The sequence below is a fragment of the Penicillium brevicompactum genome (assembly GCF_028827555.1).
Source record: "Penicillium brevicompactum strain IBT 35665 chromosome Unknown utg000003l_segment0_segment0, whole genome shotgun sequence".
In the NCBI taxonomy this organism is placed as follows: domain Eukaryota; kingdom Fungi; phylum Ascomycota; class Eurotiomycetes; order Eurotiales; family Aspergillaceae; genus Penicillium; species Penicillium brevicompactum.
In genome coordinates this window covers 3,591,070-3,614,127 of record NW_026623206.1, presented here as the reverse complement: position 1 = coordinate 3,614,127, position 23,058 = coordinate 3,591,070, and the positions used below count along the sequence as shown (strand labels likewise).

The window sequence follows — 23,058 nt, the reverse complement described above, 5'->3', positions numbered from 1 at the left end:
AAATAACTCATTTGCCGAGCTGGGGTGATCGCCAGAGTATGCGGGATGAGCTACCGCATTGGTATTGTGTAAGAACCGAGTAGATGAAGTCACTCCCCAGTTCCCCACGTTTACGAGCGGGGAGGCGGAGGTAATTTTGTCAAAATCACTTGGCAGCATAGTTTATCGATGCGTTGTGGAATGTTGTGGTAGCCGGCTTGAGTTCCGCCGTCTTGGGCTGATTTGTGCGCTGCGTGAGAGGTTGTTCCACCAATCAGGGGGCTTTTCTTGACATGGTTATTTCACCGTAATTCTTGCGTCCTGGGGAATTAGATTGACTCCCTCAGATCAAACAGTCCACAATTCTCTATTCCAATATGCCTGTGGACTCCTATGGGCGGATTCGCGACTCGACCGAAATGGAATACAAATGATTCCAATATATCCCACCTCGGGTTTCCATCGAAGAGGCTTTCTGCTGAACTATGATGGTCGGTGACTGGCACCAAGCTCTTCCCTGAGTGATGGCAGACACTGTTTTTTTGGTCGGGTAAAGCCCGTATCCGACCTCTAAGTGCATAATTCTGGCCAACTAAGCAATTTGTCAGTTCATTTCTTTTGCAATGGTTCAGCATCCAGGTCGCGCGCTGGCTGACCCACTGGGTCTTCAATCCCCTTCCCAACAACTCTGACCTCGTGTGGCCAGATCATATCAACGAGAGCACCGCAAACAGACATATACGATAGTTTTCTATCGTAGGACACGAGGAGAAACGAAGAAGGAGAGAGCCCTGGAGAGAAGTTCTCTCCATCTGCGCTGTCTAGACCTGGAAGGAGCCTGACAAACAGGACAAACACCGCCAACAGATCATGATCACCGCATGAGGGACACGTCTATGCGTGCTATCGGTGATTTTTGACAGTCACCTAAAGGCAGATTTAGCTCTTGAACCGCGAATCTGGCGCCCATGAAGCAAGCAGCGATGTGAACAACAAGAAAATGTTGAGTGGGTCCGATCGGCGGACATGATCTCATCCCTCGGTCTCTCGGTCTCGCTCTCCCACATGCTGTTTTAAAAGACCTCCCCTTTCGACCTCACCTCGCAACACAATTCCAAAATCACCAATGTCGTGAGTCGACCTGCACCTGGTGGGCAATTGAAGCTAACGGCACCGCAGTGCTCTCCTCACCACCATCGGCCTCCGTGCCGCCCCCGGCCAAACAGCCGCCAACCACGCCTCCGGCTTCTTGATTGCCAACTGGGTGTGGGCTTTCTGCCTCATGAGCAACCGCGGTGCCAAGGTCCGTCTTGGTATCGATAACAATGTGTGCCCGCGGGAGGACTTGACCACCTTTGGCGAGGCAGCTGTCCAGGCTGGCAAAATCAGTCGCAGCACACTCAACAAGCTGAAGCGTCGGGAGGCTGCCCATGCGAATGCCCAGGAGGGATATCCTTTGTTCGTGGCGGCGAGTATGTGCTATTCCCCCTTTCACACTCGGAGCTTCCGCAGCTTGTGTGGCTGAACCTCGGCAAAATATACTGATTATGTAATGCAGTTTTGATCTCGCTTTTCGCTGGTGTTCCCAACGAGACCATCAACACCATTGGCTTGTGGTATACGATTTCACGTGTGGCGTACAGTGTGCTCTACACAAAGATCACCACGAAGCCTGCCAGCTTCCTGCGCTCGGTGGCTTGGTGGTCTGGCAACATCAGCTGTATTTATGGCCTGATCCAAGCCAGCAAGAAGCTATAAAAGGTTGACAGTGATCTTCCTTGGATGTTTATGATTTTGTGGGACCACCACATACGCCATGAGGCCTGAAGATCCAAAAATCTCTTTCAAAGCTTCTGCGAGCTGTATCACGGGCACCGAAAGCTGAGCCAATGAATTTTACCTCGGAATAATCACACAGTCGACTCCCTAGGTCTTGTTCATAGTGGTTCCAATAGGCTATAGCATGGCTGCAGGTTGCGACAACCTTGAAACGTCAAAAGAGTAAGGTGAATGCCGCTTTCGTCGATGAGTAAGGATGACGTGGAGAACGATTTCTTCCTAAAAGTCGTCAGTCTCTGAAGGGTCGGGTTTGATTCACGAACAAAGAGTCATTCACATAAATACTGAACCTCAAGCTTGAGTTAGCTTCACCCCATTTTGGAGCTACTAGTCAACAGCGCCACGAAGAGGCCCAAGCTTATTGCTGTTGGGGCAGCTCATTACAAGCGCCGTGTTTGGGGCAGCTCATTACAAGCGCCGTGTTTGGGGCAGCTCATTACAAGCGCCATTGTCCGTACTCGGCCATGAAAGGCCTACGAAGCTCTTTTATGTTTCACGACCCATTGACCAGGCGGGGTAGAGTTAACAACCCGCAGTGTTCGGCCAGCCTCATGTCCGAGAAAGAAGAAACATTGTCTCACTGTGAGTTCTGATTCAGAGTTCGTCGTGTCTGAAATAACCGGCGAGTATCGAAGCACCCAACGACCAGCGATGCACTCTTGTTTGAAAAATACATGCTGTCTGTATGTCGAATAAACTCCGTATCCGACTTGGAGATCGTGCATGTATCTCGCCAATTGGCCAATCTGTGACCTGAACTGATGTTCAGTTGTTGACGTTGTCGTTGGCTCCTCGATCAATATGTGCTCATCGATCCACGGGCACTTGAGTTCACCCACAACCTTGATGTGGTTCTGGCTATTGATAATAACCACGTCCGGCGTTCGCCTGTAGGTGCTACCGGCGGCTTTAAAGTCACCAAATCGAAGGTCAAGGCCCTGAGACCCAAACACTGCGCTCATGACGTGACCAACGTTCTGTTGGAATCGGCCTTGTACCCCGTTTTCATCGCCCACAAGCAGCTGCTCGTTGGCCGTGTTGTGTGGTCCCAGTGCTCCTACTGGTCGGATCGTGATGGTGCTAGTATGGATTCCCCAACTTTGTTGTTGAACAGCGACTTTGACATCGTGCTCAAACGTGGTCCACTTTTGCAACGGGCCCACGTAGGTCAACGGATGCAAAGCTGACGAGACGCTGTGGTTGCGGACCAGCAAATCGGGTATTCTCTCCTCCACTGTCTCCTTGGCTCGCTGGACTTTTCCAACCATGTTGTTCGCAAATTCCGTGATGAGATGATATCTTGTTTCGTACGTACTGTCTGAAAAAAAAAAAAGAGAGAGAGTAACGAAGTTCTTGCAAAGTGAAATAAAAAGCTGAGGGGGAGAAGATGGCTACCACGCTGGAAAAGATTGTCACCAAGCCTACCTTGCACCAGGATCAATAGCCTGTTCAATTTCCTTCGACGTCGCCATTTTATTCATTTATCAGAATGAAACGGATCATATTCGCTCCATTTACTTTCGGTAAGACTTTTAAGTGCTCAAGTAAAATTTGAACCTAAATTAAGATCAATAAAATTCATTGTGATCAAAGTTTCCGTACTCGGAGATTGAATCGAAGTGACATTGATGGAATGAATAATGATATTCGAACTATCCAAGTCATGGAAGCACAATATTAAGTTAAAAAATATCAATGTGATACACGAAAACAATCAACTAGAAATTTACAAGTCAGGCTTTTTGACCGTGAAAGGGCAGAGGGCTCGATATGAATGCATTGAGATAGTGTGATGCGGGCGTAGAGAAGATTTTTGGAGTCACGTACGAGTAAGAGGGAAACCAAGAAGAGTGAAGCGGGTGAATGCGCTGCGACAAAAATCGTTTCTCCGACCATTCATTCCCATGTCACTATTGATTCACCTTGGAACGTAGCATTCATCAATACTTACCAATCTATGCCCACGCTGTCTCTTGGGGAGAATGGCCATTGTACTGAATAGAAGTCGTGACATTCATCAGATATAGTGAAGTCCACCGATATGGGTTGCACCAATGGCCAATCGTCAATACAACTTGCAGCACAATTAGCATACATACTTCCATTTCGACATAGATTGTCCATGGGGTCAATGAAACATAATGGGTGGTTCCGTAATAGAATAGGTAGAAGCTCCTGACACCTAGCTATAAAAGGAACCCTCGCTCCCCCGTGTTAGAGTCAAGCAAATTTCACGCGAGTATCGCCACCTTACTCAAGTCCACTTCTTGTTTTTCAATATCCAAAATGACAAGCAAGGTCGAGAAGAACCGCAAGATCCAGGTGTGCATCCCATACCCCATTCAGGTTTAGCCTGGGTAATGCGGCGATATTCGAACATCGGTCATTGCCTACGGTAGATTGAGAAATATACTGACATGGTTTGGAACATTCAGCCTCGTTGCCGGTGGTGTGGCAGAAACGGCCACAGGGCCGAAACCTGCGAGCTAGTTCAGGCCGTTGGCACAGCAGTGGCTGCGGCGCTGCGCGCCCGGCCCCCCAAGCCCTTCAGGGGCAAGCGGGGAGGCAAGGGCCAGAAGGGTAAGCCAGAAGGCTCTTTTTCTCTCTATCGCGGTTGAGTGCAGCAAGCTGACAATGTATTAGAAAAGGCTGAGGCGAAAGCCAAGGCGGCCTGCCAGGGTACGATATCACCAGTGAAGCACAGTCGCATACAACCCAATTCTTAACCATGTTTTCGCAGCCACAACCAACTCCTCTGGCGAGGACCTGCCCATTCGGCTGAAGGGTGGGGATGCTTCGGCTCCCGGGGGAGCAGAATGTAAGTCAGCCCCAGGCGATTGTTCTCTTGAAGAGAAAAACTGATGTTTCAAGGTTCGCCCCCCGCCCCTCTTCAGCCGAATGGCGCAGCCGGGCCTGCGCCCAACCCCACCAACGCCCTCCCTCGGGAGGAGGAGGCTTCGGCCTCTAGTGGAGGTCGTGAGTGTGCCCTCGGACGAGCCCATCGGGTCCCTGAGAGAGAGAGAGAGAGAGAAAGGATGATTGATACTGACTGATGTTTAAAGAGGACGCCCCGGCTACCGACACCGAAATGGTGTCCGCTCCTGCCTCCCCCAAGGCTACCTGTGAGTTTGCATGCCCTTTGGCTCCCCGACCTCTTCTTTTCAAATGCCTACACATTGAGTCATGTCCTCTTTTGTTCGAACCTTGTGCTAACATCCTGGTAGCTAATTAGTTTGTTGGTAGCCTGCGGCCGCTGTTCGTCGCCCCCTCCGGCGCGAGTTTTCTTTTCTTCTTTTTCGTTTTTTGATGTTCTGGGCTGCGGCCCCTTCCAAATCGACAGCTTTTGGCCCTCTGAGGGCATCTCTGAATCGACCCCTTTTTTCGTAGTCAGTAGGCATTTTGGACAATTAACGTAGTGCAAGGGGTCCTTGAAACAGCACCCACGCGTTTGAGAGGTCAAGTCATTTGTATGGCTGTTTGGCAAATTATACGGAATGGAAGAAGATAAATTGGCCTGCCTTCTACGGAAATAGGCGTCAGGTGAGGGTGGCGGTCAGCGGGAGTATTCTTCCATGCCGACAATGTAGCATTTTGGCAACTACTATTTGCTGTACCTCTTGGATTAGATAGATTCTTCATAGGAACGAGTAATACATAATACTTATAGCTGAATCAATTTTGACCTTCGATAGGAGCATGTAGACATCGAGCCTGAAGTATTTTTCCGACATTGATGGCGTGGGATCCTGGTCTTATGTGATGGCGATCTCAGCCCGAGATTTGCAAATGAGGTTCATCGGTGCACCGTCATCAATTATCAAAATCAGTAACAAATTCATGATGAAGCATTGCGAGTTTGCAACGAAGATATCTATAGACGATAATGTTGCTCGCCCATTTGAGTTTAACATTTCTGAGCCATCTTGTTGGCACTCGACATCGCAGGACTTGGAATCATTTTCAAGCCCTTTCCAGGAAACTTCACCTACTCGCAGTAAAATTGCACGTCCGTTTGACTGCCACTTCTTTGAGCCAGCCTCGAAAATCCTGTCAAATATTGTAAGTGGGGATTCAAGTGGCCTAACTCCTGCGAAGCCTGCCAACGCGAACTGAATTTAACTGTTATGGTGATACTCCACTGCTTCTGTGCATTCTAGCCCAAGACTTCTTCGAGTTAGGAGCCCCGTCGGTACCTAGGTATTCATGTTCTGCCCACACTTGGCCTGTACCTAGCTAGTGTAATGGGGAAACCGCGCCACCTCCCAGGTGCGCCACTGTGGCTAGTTTTGGCAGCATTTGTTTGCAATGCCATAGTTTAGAAATCCAAGCATTATACACCTCTCCGATGAACAGCATCTATTTCATATTCCGGTAGCGCATGGGGCCTCACTTGCCTTCCTGTTCCCGCCGAGCACTGAGCACCCCCGTCGTCTTGTCTGCGATGTCTGACCGCCAGCGCGCTCTTCCCACTACACTAGGTAGTTTCCTCAAAGACCTGCTAACTTTCAGAATATATTCCAAGGTTGTTCACTACTAAATGGAAAAATAGAAAACTGGCCGATAGATCACCGACCATTTTCAAAGTGCACCAGTTATCCAAGTCGCTCGAAATAATATTCATGGATGCTGTCATTGCGCAGCATTGCCGCGGTTTGATAGATAAACAACAACCCTCTCACCCAGGCCGAAGAATTGAACTCACTCAGAATCTACCAGTAGCACGACGAGCTTGGCGCCCTCGGGTACCTGAATCCGGGATGTCCTCAAAATGTGATAATGGACATTTATATCCACGACCTGTCCTTCAATCCGCACGTCACCACATATTTCCAGGGGTATCATAATTGTGACGCTTTCTCCGACGACCGATTCTCCCGGGAAGAAGACGAACCCGCCCGTTTTGTAATGCGATCGGTTTCTTGTTGCGGCGGTGTTTGCCTGGAGCGAAATGGACCAACGTTAAAGAGGTTTCCCAAACGATATCTTATGACTGCTCAAAGCTCACACCTTCAAATGCTCCGAGATTGCAGCATTTATCGGAGCTTCACATGCATCTGTTGGGAAAAACCGTGCAATGTTTGAGCGCCTCGGCTTCCATAGAGGCTCGACGATTGGACGCGCTTCATCCCAAGCTTATTTGGCCCCAGATCTGACGTCGGATGATGTCAGGGAAATGACTGAATGATCGCATACAGACATCGGTGACGCCTGTTGTATCGAGGTCGAACGGTAGCCAAAGTTCGTGGCCGCCTCGGTGCCAGATCCTTTCCAAGGTTTATCTAAAACGAAGAGGCAAAACAACCGACAAGGTGACGGGTGGAGCTTCTTCTTTTTCCTCTCACGATAGTAGAATGCTCAAAGGCGCAATCTTCAGGTCCGCCTAGTTAGAGAAAAACTGATGTTCCCTAAACTTCCTTAGAGAGGGGTCGCGAGGTTGTCTCGTGACTAGTACGCGCAGCCAGCTTCAGGAAGCTTTCGGAAAAACATACCCAATATACATCTTTGTCGTACATACTCTAGTTCCCATACTATGGTTGAGTTTCAAAGGTGGTTATCTTTAGTTACTTCGCTCTTAAATATAATTTTTGACTCTGACAAGAAATCTTTCAAGTTCTTCGATATATTTTATATGGAGTAATTCAACGTAAGTGACCCTCTTTTAGATATGTCATGATATCAGCTATCTTATATGGTATGAAATTTCAAGAAGGTAAGTTAGTGAAGATAGCAAATAATATAGTAAATAATGTAGTAAACAACATAGCAAATAACATAGCAAATAATATAGTAAACAATATAGTAAATAATGTAGTAAATAATATAATAAATAACATAGTAAACAAGATAGTAAACAAGATAGCAAACAAGACAGCAAAGTTTTGAAGGTGCTGCGGAGTATGTAGCAATAAACAAAATCCAAAGTGCACTACGGGTACTAGTGAGAACAGGCTGATCTACGGAGGAGAAGTACGATTCGCTCCAAAGCAGTAGACTGTGGCTGTGAAGCAAAAAAGATCGACCGGGGAAAAGAAGGAAGAGAGAGAGAGAGCTATCTAAACAAAAGAAGTCATCTGACCTCCCAACAGCTCGGGCAAGTTTTCTTTGATTGTCTATCAGCTAGAAATAGGCATTTAGCAGACGGAATTTGTTCCCCGTATTGAAACCCGTTCTCTCAAGCTCAGCAGATTCACAGTGTCCACGCGGAAAGTCTACCTCGCTCCTTCAAGTTCTCGGGGGGGATGGCAAGCCCCCACGCTTCCCAGTGGTCAGATTTTGCCCCCTTCTCTACGTGTGTGATCAACTCTCCCTTGTGGTGAATAGGACGTTCATCAAGTGCTTCGTAAAGAGAGTGTGCCCCTCTGAAGTCGATAAAATACCTGCGGTTAAGTCAGCGAAAAGCTCCATTCAGATTTGAAGGGACTTACAGTCTTGCCGAGGAAGAGTCCCATACCAGATGGTGCGCCCAGGTTGTAAACGGGTAGTGATCCATTTCCGCAAAGGCAGGGTACACTTCATTGAACTTTTCGCGTATTTTGTCCCGTTCAGCGCGGTTAAACTTTGTGAAAACCGTGTGTAGCGGTAATCCAGGATAACATGTGTCATCCTCAGCCAGGCGTATTCCGGGTACTTTCTCATAGACCACGAAAACCACGAAGCCCCCTGGAACAAAGCCGTCATCCTTTTGAGCTTCTTCTTTGATTGCGAGGAGTGAGGGTGTCATTTCGGCATTTTGGGCGTGAAACTTCTTGTACGCCTCAAGTTCACCGGAATAGCAGAGGGTAGCTTGTTGGCGGCGGATGTCGGGAGACTCATATTCAGTCTCAAGATGTGGGATTTGAAGAATCACTCGCATGTACGCGACTCTACCGTTTCGACTAAGGCCTTGGACACGGAACGTTGTTGCTGCGGATGAGGGGTTTAAGGCGGGATGGCGGGAATCAGCTTTTTCTCGCTGGTTTTGACCTTGAGAGAGCTTGTCATCGATCTTCCATTGAGTCGCTGTTGGCACTTGAAATTCATACACCGAGCCTGGATGAAATTTGCTGAACGGGAACCACCTTTGCGCCATGATTGGTGAAGAAACGAGATGAAGCACGAGGCGGATGAGTGATAGATATCTGACGAAGTCAAAGGCTGGATGGATGAATGAAACGAAGATGAAGTCAAGCACGAAGTAAAAGTCTTGGGAGAAGGAAGAGAGGGGAAGGAAAAGAGGAGAAGGAAGAAGAGCTGTGGGAAAGTAATTATAGGTTTACTGGAGCCTTAGGTTTGTCTGTTTGATTGTATTGTATTGTTTGAATTTTGCGTTTGTCTACATTGTCTATGGTGGCTTGCTTCTGTCACCAAAACACCAATCTATTATGAGCTTTTCTAAATGAATGGAGAAAGTAACAATACTATTTTATGAATGACAGTGTCTCAATTCAATCCCCTAAATATAATTCTCTGTTCACGGCTTAGCTCCCTCGACCAATCATGTTTCGCGACTTAGCTTGATTCCAAGGTTCAACAGGATACTCTTGAGGACCGAAAGTTTTGCCTGAGCTGAGGATAGACAAAAGTCAACAACTTCCGCATCGAGCTTCTCTACACGCTTTTTGTGCTCGGGCAATTTTTCTTTGATTGTCTATCAGCTAGAAATCGGCATTAAGCAGACGGGATTTGTTCCCCATATCGAAACCCGTTCTCAAGCTCAGCCGATAGGATATCAAGGCAGATTCACAGTGTCCATGCGGAGAGTCTACCTCGCTCCTTCGAATTCTCAGGGGGGGATGGCAAGACCCCAATCCCGCCAGTGTTCGGACCTTGGCTCCTGAGCTGCGTCTGTGATCAGCTTCCCGTCTCGGTAAACGGGATTTGCCCAAACTGCTCGATAGGTTGGGTGTGCCCCTTTGAAGTCGATGAAATACCTGATCAAGTTAGCAATAAGCTCTGTTTCAGTGCTGAAGCGACTTACAATCTTTCGGAGGAAGAATGCCACACAAGATGGTCAGCCCAGCAGTGACCCGGAAAACAATCCATTTCCGCGAAGGCAGGGTACACTTTGTCGAATTTCTTGCGTATTTTGTCCCGTTCTGCGCGGTCAAACTTCGTGAAGAACGTGTGTAGCGGGAATCCAGGATAAATTGTGGTATCCTCCGCAAGGCGGATTCCGGGTACCCTCTCGTACACCATGAAGACCAGAAAGCCCCCAGGAACAAAACCGTCGTCACCTTGAACTTGTTCCTTGATCGCGAGGAGGGTGGGTGTCATTTGGGCGTTGTTCGCGTGGAATATCTTGTAGGCTTCAACTTCACCAAAGTCACATTGGCCAGCTTGTTGGCGCCGAACGGTGACGGACTCGAAATCAGTGCCGAGATGTGGAATTTGAATGAACACTCCCATGTAAGCCATTCTACCGTGGTGATCAAGGTCTCGGACACGGAATGTCGCTGTGGCTGATGATGGTTCTGGGATGGGGCCTTGGTAATCGGCTTCGTCTAGCTGTTCGTCATGCTGCGAGAGCCTCTCTTCAATTTGCCAGTGACTTTGGGTTGGCGCTTGAAAGCTGTACAACGAGCCAGGGCGGTACCTGGTTTGGGGAAACCACTTCTGAGCCATGGTTGCTCTGAAAGCGAGATGAAATAGGTGGTGGATGAGTGATATTGAGTATTGAGAAGTCGAAGGGCGGGGTCTGCGTCGGATACGGATGAGATCAAAGTCGAGTTGTACAAGACGAGGTCATCAGCGTGAGTGAGATAAGAGTCAAATCAGAATCAACTTGAGCATGGGGCGGATGGAGAAATGAAAATCAAGTCAAGCACGAAGTTAATGACTTGGGAGGAACAAGAAGAAGAGTTGGGAGAAAGAAGAGAAGAGAAGGAAGAAGGGCGGTTGGGAAGTATTTATAGGTTTGCTGGAGCCTTAGGTTTCTCTGCTTGATTGTCTTGTTTGGATTTCCAGGTTTGTACCAGTCTACAATCAGTCTACAATCTTTATTTCGTTTTCTATGACTTAGCCAAGCCTTTTGTAGACCAATCATAAATGCTCGATGATGGCTTTCTTCTGTCATCAACAAACACTAATCCAATCCAAGGCTCTCAGCTCTACTCAATAAAAGGAGAAAGTAACAATACAATTCTATACATGATTAGGTCTCAATGTAGTCAACATAATGAATAGCGGTAGCTGGTTAGATAAATAAAATCAAAGCTTAGTATCGCGCGAGTAAAAAGACAATAATAGTTGCTTATAAATAGGAGTAGTGATATATTAGCTTTATCTTTCATTTCGATTCCAAGGTTAGTAATGGAAGAGAGCGATCATTGACTTCGCGATCTCCTTTGAGCTGTCACTCTGGCTGTCCGTCTTGCCTACTCATCATCGCTGAGAATCGATCTACTGATCCTCTGTTTATCCTCAGCCTTGGAATCTCAAGATGTGACATTCTTCTCATTGAAGATAGAGAGCCAAAGCTAAACTTCAAAAGCTCAATGGGGGCTTGTATTAGACATGATTATTGAACGTTGCACGTAATTCATGGGAACGTGGGCAGATTTGCAAACAACTCAGGATCCCATAGCTCCGAACCATTGAGATCCATTCCATCACCCCATCCGCCGATTTCCATGGGCTAGAACACGTCAGTGAGGCAATAAATAATGAGAGCAAAAAGGCTTACAGTAAAGTCGCTGAAGTCCCCATACATAAAGGAAACGGGATCGAAGTCGCTTGGCGTGGTGGCCGACGGGGTGAGTCCCGAAGCTATCGGAGTCTGACAGAATCAAAGTTAGTATTTCTTTTCAGAACGGACAGACAGCAACAAGGAAAGATGGCTCACCAGTGATGGCCTGCTATCAACAGCAATCTGGGCATCTTGGTAAGAATGACCATTCAAAATCTCTCTGCAGATACGTACGGCCCGTTTCGAGGCAGCCTCAACCTTGCACATCGGATCTTCGCCCTTCACGCGCGATTTGACTGATGCTAAGATGATATTCAAGAAGAAGAATGGCTTGCTCCCTTTTCCACCGCATGCGACTCTTTTGCCGAAGCTCTCGGCTGCACGCTCAACAGCCTGCATCATGACGAGCTGCTGGGATTGAATCATGCTCAGAAGGACGCTGAAGTTCACGCCTTCCATGCCTGAGACGGAAGACCGCTGTTCGTTTGCTTGGAGCGATAGTTCGACACAGACGGTGATGGCGGCGTGGAAGGTTTCGTTGCGGAACATTCCACTGCCCAGTTGGGTGATGTGTGGGTACTGGATGTTTTCTGGGGAGAGAGGGATCTCCATCTGGGAGAGAATGCCGAGGGACTCCTCGAGGCAGATCTTTCGGGAATATGAGCATTTGGGTAATCTGACAACGCTGAGAGAGAAGGGACGGTGGAGAGCAAGGAGGAATTTGCGCATCATGAAGAGATGCAGCGATTGAGCGAAGCGGTGGCGGTGCGCGTCTTCGGGGAGAATGGCTGAGGCGTCATCTTCGAAGATTTTGGATGCGTGTTGCATTGCATTGGAGATTTCCTCGCCCATTCGAAGAGCGTCGTCGTAGGAGAGGGTGAACCTAAGACTGTTTATTCGTTTCGCAATGCTGTATCGCAGAGGGAGTGTTTTTGTAAGGAGAGTTTGGTAGAAGTTTTGAGTACAGAACGTAGTAGTTCCAGGTGCAGGATTGTACTCCATTTCGAGAACCAGGTCGGAGTCATCCCAATTTGACGGCGCATCGCAATCACATTCATCGAGATCAACGGTCGGGGGAACTCCACGGTCGAGAGCGATCATCAGATCTAACTCCACAATCGTCGCCCACAACCTGCGACGTGTCTCGGAATGGAAAGGCTTGGATTTGGGAAATCGGGTAGGATCGCGATGAAGGCCCATTGTCATCGCGGATCGAATAAGTGAGCCGGCCGATGCCCAGGCTACGTCCCCATCACTAGCGATTCCGAGACGCGCCACCAGCAGGAGGCACTGAGTCTGGAGCATGTGGAAGTCAATGTCAGGACTTACAAAGGTGCAAGAGATGTAGGACTGAACAGCCATGATCCATCGGATGGCAGGCTTTTGGAAGATGTCGCGGTCGTCCAGCCCTTGAGGTGGGACGTAAAAGCAGCTACCAGCAGCCATCACGGCAAGTAACTGAGCGACGAATCCCAAGTCAACATTTTGGGGATTGTTCCAGTATTCTTCATATTGCTTCAAAAAGGTAGGTGTGTGCAGAATGCGATATGTCGTCTCAAACGTATCGAGATACAGACGGAGAAGAAGGTCCACCACCTTTCGCGGCGGAACCATCTCATTGAGCTTGAACGCCTGTTCACGGAACTCACGCTGATGATCCTGGGTTTCACGCGACCAAAGCTCCGTCTTGAACTGCTTCATGTCGGTGTACTCCACGTCTTTCCCTTGTCCGCGGTGCTGACCCCGACGCAAAAAAGCCCCGACATCTTGAAACTACCATACGATTAGCAACAAATACATATTCGACCGACCGCATGGCGATTGTAAAATTCAAACCACACTCACAAAAGAGATCGTCGTAGTGTAATGACTGCGACCAAAGTACCGAGTTTTGTTCTTCTTCCCGCGAAAACTGGCGTCGGGCAAAAATCGCACCCGATCGTCAACACCCACATTTTCCGTCGTGCTAGCCGTGTCGATCTCCGAATACATATCAACCGACGTCGCTGGCGTCTGAACATTCGACTTGAGGGAATTTTCTAATGCCCTCAATCTCTGCCTCATCTCTGAAAGCTCATCCGGTCGTCGTTTCGAAACACGAGATGAGGTCTTCGATCCCGTCTTGGGCGGCATTTTGGAGTCGAAGACATACATCCCGGGTCGCGGCTCGTTTGCCGGGCTGCGCATTGAGCTCGACGCAGGTGGTGACATTCGCCGATTCGTATTTGGCTCTGCGCCGGTGAAGACACATTCATCTGTTGTTTTGGAGCGGACGCATTGCCCGCATGGATTTGCGCGATCGCACTTCAATTTGCGGCGCCGGCAGGTCACGCACGAGAGTGGTGGGCGCCGGCGACGCAATGGCTGTGGCTCTATCACTTCATCTGGAGGGGTTCCTCCCAATTCTGTCGCTTGAGGAGCTGACATCTTTCTTGTGGTTTGTCGGAATTGCTGTGGCCTGGCGCTAGTGTGTGCAACAGGGGGCGGGGTTGCTGGTCACACAACGCCTTTCCGGGGAAGCATGGAGTGAAGGTAAGAGCTTCAGTGGGACTCAATTAGAGGCACAAGAATGAGAAAAGATCAGATATCTCCAAAAGGGACAGGGTGCTGGATATATGACTCGGAGGTGGGATGGCAAAGTTGGATGTGGTAAGTCCGGGCTCGGAGTTACCGATTTGGGTAATTTAGCACGGCATCTCCGAAAGGGCCACTGATTGATAACAGCCCTGCGCGGAGCCCCATGAGCCAAGCTTTTTGGAGTGACTCAGAGGAATGTGCAACGTCAAGACACTCGGACCTACACAACTTTGCTGCTGAAAGGGGAGTTTCTTCTAACTGCATTACTGTTCATTGGGGGCCTTAGGTGTCGATGTGTCCTATTTGGGTACTTTGATAATGAAAAGGCCCTGTATTGTAAACCACTCGCTATGCTAACGCTATATATGCACAAAAGTCCACATGGGCACCTACTTCTTCATCTTCATGACAGACCGCAAATAGACTAGCAGGTAAACCATGAGATAGTTGGTCACAGTGAACGCCAAGAAGATACCGAAGTAGGGCCAAATCTTAGAAGAGTCGAGACCGATGCCGGAAAGATACTGGGAAAATTAGCGACCATCCCTTGCAAGGGTCTGCGGGAAACTCACATCGTCACCAACACTATATTCACAGTAGCCACACTCTCCCGTACCCTCTGGGTTGGACAGGTATCCTACACCCTTCGACTCCAACCAGGCGCCCGCATATTCGCCACAGGTGACATTGGGCGGGCTCCCGAAGATAGTCAATTCACTCTGGGTGCAGACGACTTCCGTGCCACGGAGAATGGATGTAAGAACACCGCCAATCCAGTATGTGAATGGGGTGATGTAGTACATGGTGTATTTCCAGAAAGCGGGCATCTGGCTGTGAGGCTGGAGGATACCATTGAAAAGCTCACACATGATGATGAAGAATGGCATCAGGGTGGCAGCGATCATGGAATCGGCACTGTGATTATTAGTAATGAACATTGTGTGATGAGAGAGGGGAACTTACCTCATGGCAGCAATCCACTGTCCCCAGGATGTGGCGAAAAGGAAGAAGAGGAAGAACATCAAGAAACTGTATCCAGCGGCGAATCCCAGGGGGAGGCCAACAAGGAAGTAGTATAGAACGAAGAAGATCACACTTCCGACCACCGTGTATGGAATCTCCGAGACAATCTGTGCAGTGCAGAAAGAGATCCAGCCATACACACCACTTGGCCCTTCTCGCGCCAGCCAGATGTCACGGTTGAGAATGAAGCGCATAGAGATGGCGTTGATAAACTCAGGGACCAGCATAAGAACAAGGAAACAGGAGAAAGCCTTCGACTGCATGTCTGTGGTGCTGTTTCCAATCTGCAGGTAGGTAAGGCCGTTGATAAGCGCGTGGAGGAAAGATGAGTAGAGTCGCGAGTATGGGTACTCGGCCGTGCGCCAGAACTGGCGACAGGTGCGCTGGGTCAGGAGGAACGTCTGGGTGGTGAGAGGCGGTTGAGCAGGAGGGAGAGATGGTGGGTTTCTTTGGTCAGCGCGGATGGAGGCGATCTCTTTCTTGACGTCGGCGTACTCCTTTGAGTTACGCCAAATAGAAGGCCAATTAGTTTGATCTGCTTCTTTCTCCTTCATGCCGCCGACTACAACTTCGATCAAGAAGTCTGCCGCGTTGGTCACTTTCTCGGGAATATTGCCGTGACGAGAGAAGTAATCAAAGATCGCGCTACCGGATTCGCCGACAGGGCCGAAGTAGTAGGTGAGTCCACCGGGACTGAGAGCGAGCACGCGATCAAACTGGATTCGTTAGACTTGGGGCCTTGAACATTGGGGGAGAAACTCGTACCTCTTCGAACTGTTCTTGGTTAGCCTGGTGAATGGTGCACAGCACCGCTAATCCCTGGTTGGCAAGTCGTCTGAGGAGGGCAACGATGTTGCTAGCTCCTTGGCTGTCCAGGCCACTGGTTGGTTCATCCAGGAACATCAGTAATTTGGGACGAGCACAGAGCTCGACACCAATAGTGACGCGCTTTTTCTTTTCGATGTCCAAGGAGCCAATGAGTGCATCCTGAAGCTCCACCAGATCAAGAGTTTGGATAACAGTGTCGACGTATGCCAGCTTCTCCTCTCTAGGGACTTCGTTGCTCTGGCGAAGAAGAGCAGAGAACTCAAGGGCTTCACGGATCGTGCTACTCTCGTCGTGGATATCCATCTGCTGGCAGTATCCAATCTGGCGGTTGTATGACTGATCGATGGATCGGCTATCCACGAAGAGTGACCCCGAGAGAACTCCGGGGCTTTCTCTTTGTGTGAGTGCAGTCAACACTATGTCTTGTTAGCACCAGTAAAATATGTTCATGGAGGTAGAAATAACTCACATGTAGACTTGCCAGCTCCCGATGCGCCAACCAAAGCAGTCAAGGATCCTGGTTTGCAGTATCCACACACACCATCGAGAAGCTTGCGGGTTTCTTTGCCGATTTGGACGTTCAATTCCAAGTCAGACCACGAAAATGTGGATTCCGTAGCTGCCAAAACTTGGTTTCCTTTGCCGCCTTGAGCGGCAGGGGGTGCACTAGCATCCACCGAAACAGGCGCTTTCTCTTCATCAGCCGGTGCATTCTTCTTTCGGCTGAACAAGTTCGAAGACCCTTTGTACTGAATCGGACCCGCACTGTCCAGCTCCCACTCCATGACCTCGCTCAACCAGCAAGTCATGACAATGAAAGCCACGGTGAAAAGGCATAGGATACCAAAGTTCCGCCACACATGGCTGTAGTAAAATCCATACTTGACAGCCAAGTAATCATCGCCATTGACTACCGTACTGCCAATCTTACTCCCAGCGTAGGCGCAAGTCTGGTAGGCAAGGTCGGTGTACTCCGTGCCGGCGGGGACGATGGATCCAGTCGCGCATGCGAAGTTGACGTTGTGGAACTCGGCGGCCATGACGGCCTCGTAGGTGTATAAAGCTGGAGTTACATACGCCAGCCATCCAACCCAAGGCACATCTTGAATCATCTTGTCAACAGACAGGACGTAGCCACCGAAAACAATACAGAAGAGAACAGAGACTCCACAGTAGCGCAAGGCAACTTCAAAGTTGTTGGATAAGGCGGCAAAAACACGGAACTGTGCAGTCAGGCAGACAGTACAAGTGTAAATGAAGAGGAAATCGATGAAGAAGGGGCCGGCCTGGTTATATCTGTTAGCTCGTGCTCAATGCCTTGGTGGAGGTGACTTACATCAGCCCGTAAACCGGAGAGGAAATACATAACGATCAAGTATAAGAAGGTCAACAATGCGGTAGTGACCAAATCAGATAGAAACCTGGCCATACAAACGGCACTGGGCCGAACGAAGGCAAATTTCTTCTGCCGACTCAGGATATCGCGGCCCTGCATCGCTTCTTCCAACTCGGACATCTGCAACCAGGCGAGTAGGATAGAGGAGTAGAAGAGCACACCACCTCGTGAATACATTCCCTCGGTGGTTTGAGGCTGGTTGTAGAACATCGAGCCAATCAGTAACCCGTAAATCACGGATGAGATCAACTTGATGTAAAGTGGGCTCATGTGGCCCTTAAGCTGCCACATCTGGCGCTTAGCACAGAGCACGACCTGTCTGAACAGCGAAATCGTGTAAGGCGACTTCGGGGAGACGAAACGAGACTTATCACTTTGAATGTTCTTTTTGAATTCTTCCACGCTGCCACATTCCGAGTCAGTCGGGTACACACCCGAAGATCTGCCGACCTTTTGATCTTCGTAGGTATCAACGGCAGCTTCGATCTTGGCAAACGCGGCGCTCTTCCGGAAGGTCTCTTCGAGCTCAATAGGGCCCTTGGGTGCGCGAGCCTCCATGCCCGCACGGAATCGACGACGATCGGGAAGTGTGATACTGGTCAGGAAGTCGGAGGTGGTTTGCATATCCGCACATTCGTACCCGAGGTCCTCAAAATAGGCCTTGGCTTCGTTTGCGGGGCCTTGATATAACATGCGTCCTTCATCGATGAGCAAGACCTTATCAACCAGATCGTAAATTGCATCCGAAGCTTGGTACAAGGTTAGAAGTGTCGCTTTGCCGCATGTGTCGGTCATGATCCGTAGACTGCGCGCATAGTCCAGGGCGGAGGAGGCGTCCAGTCCTCTTGTTGAGTTATCCCAACAGGTGACTGATGAATCAGTGGCGAGTGATTCGATGATAGAGATACGCTTGCGTTCTCCGCCAGATACACCGCGAATGTACTCGTTTCCGACCAGGGTGTTCATGGTATGCGACATACCAAACACACGACCATAGATTTCGAGGTACCGAGGAATTCTTTCGCGGTACCGCTTGGGCGTCTTGCTCTGAAGAGCAAACTCGAGCGTTTGGCGGACGTTCAGGGTTGGGAAGTGCACGTCGTCCTCCGGGACGTATGCCACCGCGCCGCGGTAGTGTGTCTGGACTTCTTCCTGGCTCAGGCCTGAATAGTCGATGTTGCCAGTCACGCCCAGGAATGAGTTGTGATGGCCTGCGACTGTGCGGAGGAAGGTGGAACAGCCCGCGCCGGGGCGTCCGAGGACACTACATTCTGTTAGAACTGTGTGTCTACAGACTTTCTGGATCGATATCACTCACAGCATAATTTCGCCGCTTTGTACTACACCGGAAAAGTCCCGGATGAGCTGGCGGCCATCTTCGGGCTTCTTTTTGGAGATCCAAGGCTGGATAGTCCATTCATAGATATCCTGCATGGTCAAAGTGCGCCACAGCGCAGTGCCAAGTGTTTTGACATCGACATGGCTGCCGCCTTCGCCCCATGTTGAGAGCGACTGGAAACAAACACCCAGATTAGATCTTTTCCTGCCCTGGGCCTGTTCTTCAAGGAATTTGTCGAACGACGAATGCGGCTCCGGATACTTATCCTCGGCAGTCTTCTCGGTCAAAGTCCGATGGATATCGGCAATAGCATCTTCATCTTCATGGGAGACTTGGACTCGTGGTGGTCCATCAGAATGCGACTCCGAAGCAAACGACTGTGTATGCTTCGGGTGGGGTAGTGGAGCGGGCATAGTGACCCAAGGTTGAATAATGCGCGATCAGGTCAAGTCAGAGATCATTCTTCGAGATAGCCAGAGGGAAGATGTAGATGGGAACAATATAATTATATAGAAGCCACTCGTGGTCCGAATTAAACTAATCGGGAAGCCAAGGCACAACCAATCCCGCCGTCGATTAAAAAGCAAAATCATCATGGCGCCTGAATAAATATGGGTCCGACATGTTTATGATGCACATCCACGCCAATCATCGATCGGGGGATCCGGTCATGAGGGGCCGAGGACGATTGACTGCGATACATTGGCCGATTTTGGCAGCTGGCTGGAGCGAACAGGCCACCTCGAATTTTTTCAGTCTGATAATTCGGGAAGATTTCCGGTCGGAAGAAAGAAAGATCGAATATTCTGCGGAGCCCGCGGCGACCGCGCGATTGTTTAGCAGAAACGGGAAGCCAAGGCGAGAAGTGATCCACTGGTCCCAGACTCCGGCTTCATCTTCCTGCCGTTGGTTCTGAGTCAGACTGTTCGCCTCCAGATGTCTCCGAGGTTCATGTTAAGATCCTGACGAGAATGTTCCATGTTAGTACCTGGTCATCCTCCAACCTGTCTCGCACTGAGTTGGGCTGCATCTTCCAATGTGAACCGTAGCCCAGCAATGCAGCAATGCATGTGCACATCTCAAACATGCAGTAGACATCAAAATGACAGGTTGACCGCCAATTCTCCAGGCCGTGCGTTGCTGTCAACCCCCCGCACTGCAATGCATTGTCCTGCAGCTCCAGGGGTTCGGGGATTTTTGCACATGGCGAGACCTTTCGATCTGTGGACGCCAGATTCCTCAGGCAGTAGACTCTTTCCCAATGTGGCTTAGCGCGGTTGTGACGGCATCAACTTCCAAATCCAACGAACGTCACTCCCTCAACATGCAAGGTCTTTACAATGCGCTGATCCGCACACACCACATCACCTCTCGCAAGAAGGTCGCGGCCCTCAAACGAGCCGCGGACTCTCATCAATGCTCGGTCCTGCTCCGGTCTGGCGGCTGTCCGGGGATCATGTACGTCGAAGGCCAGGGCAAGGAACGCGTTGAGATGTGGGTCGATGTCGTGCGGAAGTTGCGATATAAGGACTTTCAATTGGTTACTCGTCCAGGGCCTGTCGAGATGGAGGGTGAAACGGAATTGAAAGGGAGGGAGAAAACCAAGACGAAGAAGGAGATTACCGGTTTGGCGCTTGGACTAGATGAGGTTGACAGTGTGAAAGAATTTGGAGCAATCATGGCGAAAAGGGAGGTGTGGAATTGGTGGCGACGCGGAATGGGATACGCGTGAGGCGGCTTGAGAGGATAAATTTGCTGTATATACCACTGTTCGAAGATATCCATTTGATGTTTATTCTGACACTGAGATCGCTTTGGTGCCACCTTTCGATTTGATTATGTCCATGGCTACCTATACGGGTTAATCAAGGCATTGGTTCTAACCACTTGACATGCAGGACCATCCACAACCTTGGAACCACTTGAGCGGCCTAATGGTTTGTACTGAGTGACCCCAAATTGGATCCCAAGCAGGGATGCGAATGCCCAGGTGCTAGATTCACCAACATGCAGTCGTGTATAGGCCTTGACTTTCCACATGGGATTGCATCTCTTGCTGAATCTATTTATCGCTCCAAAGGTTTTGCCCGTATGGTGATGCGCACCTCCAGGTATGTCTGGATTTACGAGATATATCTTTCAGCTTCCAAGGTTACTGGGTATTTCTGAGCCATACCCACATGCTGGCCCGGCTCCAGACTTGTCTATCGATCATTACAGGTCATTCATGTCTAATGTCATTGTACAAAATTATTACCAAGCTCATCCGACGCCAATATATGTTATGCTACAAAACTTGAAAGATCAAACGGGCGCCGGATAGCTAAGCAGTTTGCACACATCCTACCAAAGTTAGTAAAGTTCTCATCTCACATGGACTCAACTCATAGTCATACCTTGCGCTTTCTGCGATACTTATCATAAAGCATCTTCCAGATCTCCCGATCCCGACACCCACTCTCCCGCGGTGTTCCAGGGTTGTGATCACACTTAGGCTGTTCTTGAGCCAAGAGCTCCTGCGGCCACATGATCCAAGGCTTCGGCAGAGGCCAATCCGAGAAATGGACGAACTTCGCCTGCGCAAGAGCGTGATCGGGATCCCAGACCTCGTCGTCATTTCCCAGGAACCGACGATGATCTTTTGTCCGGAATTCGCCAGAGAGCAATCCATACTGACGATGCGGCAAGACCATCGCCGAGTCCCCGTACCGGGCATTCAACAGTTCCATATCGTAGCGATGATCTGTGGTGTTGACGTCGACTTGGCCGTTTTTAGCCGGGATAGCGTCATTTGTGATACGGGTGTATTCGCGGAAGGAGGGTTCGATGACGACAAGCAGAGACGAGAGTGATTTGTCCGGTAGAAGCCAGTAGGCGCGCGGCATGGCGACGGTTGTGGGTGGGAGGAAGAATAGCTCGTCCATCGTTTGGAGAAGCAAGACGTCCGAGTCGAGGTGAATAACGCGATCGTAGTTGGCTTCGCCAAAGGCCATCAGTTTAGTGAGGCTAGATTCCCAAGAGGCCTCGGATTGTTGGCCTGTGATTGTTAGTCAATGCCAATAGGCCAATCGGACCATGCTCACCTGTTGGATCTATGCCCTCGATCTTGATCGGGATCACCATGACACGGAATCGACTGCGCGCCATGAGGAGCAGCTCACTGACGCGATCATATTCATCCTCCACGATCAAATCCCATTCTTCGGGATAGAAGAGCACGCGCTCGGCTTTGCTCCCTAGGGTCTCCAGAGCCTCGAAAACCATGAGTGAATTGCAGAGGTACACTTCGTTGGTGGCATATTGAGTGTAGGCGAATCGTGACCAATCGACCTCGTCGTAGTGTATGTGTGGTAGGGGCAACGGCGGTGGACTTTCACGTCGGTGCCACATGAGAAATAGGAATAGTACGGCGAGTACTACCCACGTTCGGAGACGCCGAAGCTGGCGCTTCACCACTGAAAGGCATGGTTCGTCGGGTATATCGAAGAAATCCTTCTCCCAGGCATTGGAGTTCCGACGGTAAGTATGTGAGGAGGGCTTGGGTAGCATTGTTGAAGGGAGAGATGTTTGCGGCGCGGCTCTGATGTTGATAGTTTTCACGTGATCGGTTATGTCATCTCAAATTGTTGCCCTGACGAGCCTATAGCAACCTTGGTACGGAGTACTGATGAATTAGATTGAATACACAACAACACAAGGCAACCTCCAAAGTGATGGCATGGTTTGTATTGAGCTTGGCCAGCGACAGGCTTGAGATTGTAAGCTGATTGGACCAAAGCGACGCTAAGGTCCACATGGACCATTTTCCGACGTTCCCGAAATGCTTCACTGCACCTCGCCCATTAGCGATCACATCAGTGTACTATACCTCTATGGAATTGAATGACCACCCGGGCATATTGATTTGACTGGGCGTCCACCTGGGCACCTCAGGTGAATGACAAAAACACAAAAAGAGAACTCCGATAGGGGGAATCGAACCCCCGGCTGTCGTGTGAGAGACGACGATGTTAGCCACTACACCATATCGGATGTTGAATGAAGATTTTCAGATTAACTTGTTCCAGAAGGGCTTGGCATTCTTTGTCGTATGCGTTCCCGTGCGTGGTTCTATCGAGCCCCTCATGCCGCCCAGGTATATTCGATGTTCTTTATTTTACAACTATAGTACCTCCCACCCCCTACCTTTTTCCAATACACCCCTCGTCTCTTTCTTGCCGCCGATCATATAACAAGGTATTTTTACCACCGAATATTACCACTGGGGCAAGGTGTACGGAGTCTCCGTACCGGCCCTCGAAATGTTTTTGCCAAGGTATACCTGGAAGTGCCGCGAGCTATGGTCAATTTGCATGCAGGCCATATTGCAGCCTATCAGTTGGTAAATATACGCGGATGTTCGTAACTGGGGTT

At 49.6% G+C, this 23,058-nt stretch overlaps 9 protein-coding genes across 9 annotated transcripts; 3 read left to right on the top strand and 6 right to left on the bottom strand.

Moving 5' to 3' along the window:
• Positions 1–1,105: 1,105 nt before the first annotated feature.
• N7506_005241 (MAPEG family protein) lies at positions 1,106–1,737 on the top strand (the record flags this gene model as incomplete). The annotated part of the gene is made up of 3 exons (XM_056954535.1): positions 1,106–1,110; positions 1,159–1,451; positions 1,538–1,737. The coding sequence occupies 3 exons, from the start codon at positions 1,106–1,108 to the stop codon at positions 1,735–1,737; spliced, it is 498 nt and encodes a 165-aa protein (XP_056813424.1).
• Positions 1,738–2,291: 554 nt separating this feature from the next.
• N7506_005240 (uncharacterized protein) lies at positions 2,292–3,086 on the bottom strand (the record flags this gene model as incomplete). Its single annotated transcript, XM_056954534.1, has 1 exon — positions 2,292–3,086. One exon carries the CDS (start codon positions 3,084–3,086, stop codon positions 2,292–2,294), a length of 795 nt encoding a protein of 264 aa, XP_056813423.1.
• A 1,018-nt stretch (positions 3,087–4,104) lies between these two features.
• Positions 4,105–5,050, top strand: N7506_005239 (uncharacterized protein; the record flags this gene model as incomplete). Its single annotated transcript, XM_056954533.1, has 6 exons — positions 4,105–4,140; positions 4,254–4,398; positions 4,447–4,497; positions 4,559–4,636; positions 4,690–4,794; positions 4,881–5,050. The coding sequence occupies 6 exons, from the start codon at positions 4,105–4,107 to the stop codon at positions 5,048–5,050; spliced, it is 585 nt and encodes a 194-aa protein (XP_056813422.1).
• A 2,955-nt stretch (positions 5,051–8,005) lies between these two features.
• Positions 8,006–8,887, bottom strand: N7506_005238 (uncharacterized protein; the record flags this gene model as incomplete). The annotated part of the gene is made up of 2 exons (XM_056954532.1): positions 8,006–8,195; positions 8,244–8,887. 2 exons carry the CDS (start codon positions 8,885–8,887, stop codon positions 8,006–8,008), a joined length of 834 nt encoding a protein of 277 aa, XP_056813421.1.
• A 693-nt stretch (positions 8,888–9,580) lies between these two features.
• Positions 9,581–10,419, bottom strand: N7506_005237 (uncharacterized protein; the record flags this gene model as incomplete). The annotated part of the gene is made up of 2 exons (XM_056954531.1): positions 9,581–9,728; positions 9,776–10,419. 2 exons carry the CDS (start codon positions 10,417–10,419, stop codon positions 9,581–9,583), a joined length of 792 nt encoding a protein of 263 aa, XP_056813420.1.
• Positions 10,420–11,335: 916 nt separating this feature from the next.
• Positions 11,336–13,909, bottom strand: N7506_005236 (uncharacterized protein; the record flags this gene model as incomplete). Its single annotated transcript, XM_056954530.1, has 4 exons — positions 11,336–11,431; positions 11,480–11,572; positions 11,639–13,255; positions 13,328–13,909. 4 exons carry the CDS (start codon positions 13,907–13,909, stop codon positions 11,336–11,338), a joined length of 2,388 nt encoding a protein of 795 aa, XP_056813419.1.
• A 539-nt stretch (positions 13,910–14,448) lies between these two features.
• N7506_005235 (putative ABC multidrug transporter) lies at positions 14,449–19,058 on the bottom strand (the record flags this gene model as incomplete). The annotated part of the gene is made up of 7 exons (XM_056954529.1): positions 14,449–14,583; positions 14,632–14,974; positions 15,023–15,798; positions 15,848–16,326; positions 16,380–17,196; positions 17,247–18,570; positions 18,625–19,058. The coding sequence occupies 7 exons, from the start codon at positions 19,056–19,058 to the stop codon at positions 14,449–14,451; spliced, it is 4,308 nt and encodes a 1,435-aa protein (XP_056813418.1).
• An 848-nt stretch (positions 19,059–19,906) lies between these two features.
• On the top strand, positions 19,907–20,377 carry N7506_005234 (uncharacterized protein; the record flags this gene model as incomplete). Its single annotated transcript, XM_056954528.1, has 1 exon — positions 19,907–20,377. The coding sequence occupies one exon, from the start codon at positions 19,907–19,909 to the stop codon at positions 20,375–20,377; it is 471 nt and encodes a 156-aa protein (XP_056813417.1).
• Positions 20,378–20,949: 572 nt separating this feature from the next.
• On the bottom strand, positions 20,950–22,194 carry N7506_005233 (CAZyme family GT8; the record flags this gene model as incomplete). Its single annotated transcript, XM_056954527.1, has 3 exons — positions 20,950–20,988; positions 21,042–21,682; positions 21,729–22,194. The coding sequence occupies 3 exons, from the start codon at positions 22,192–22,194 to the stop codon at positions 20,950–20,952; spliced, it is 1,146 nt and encodes a 381-aa protein (XP_056813416.1).
• Between the last annotated feature and the right edge of the window lie 864 nt (positions 22,195–23,058).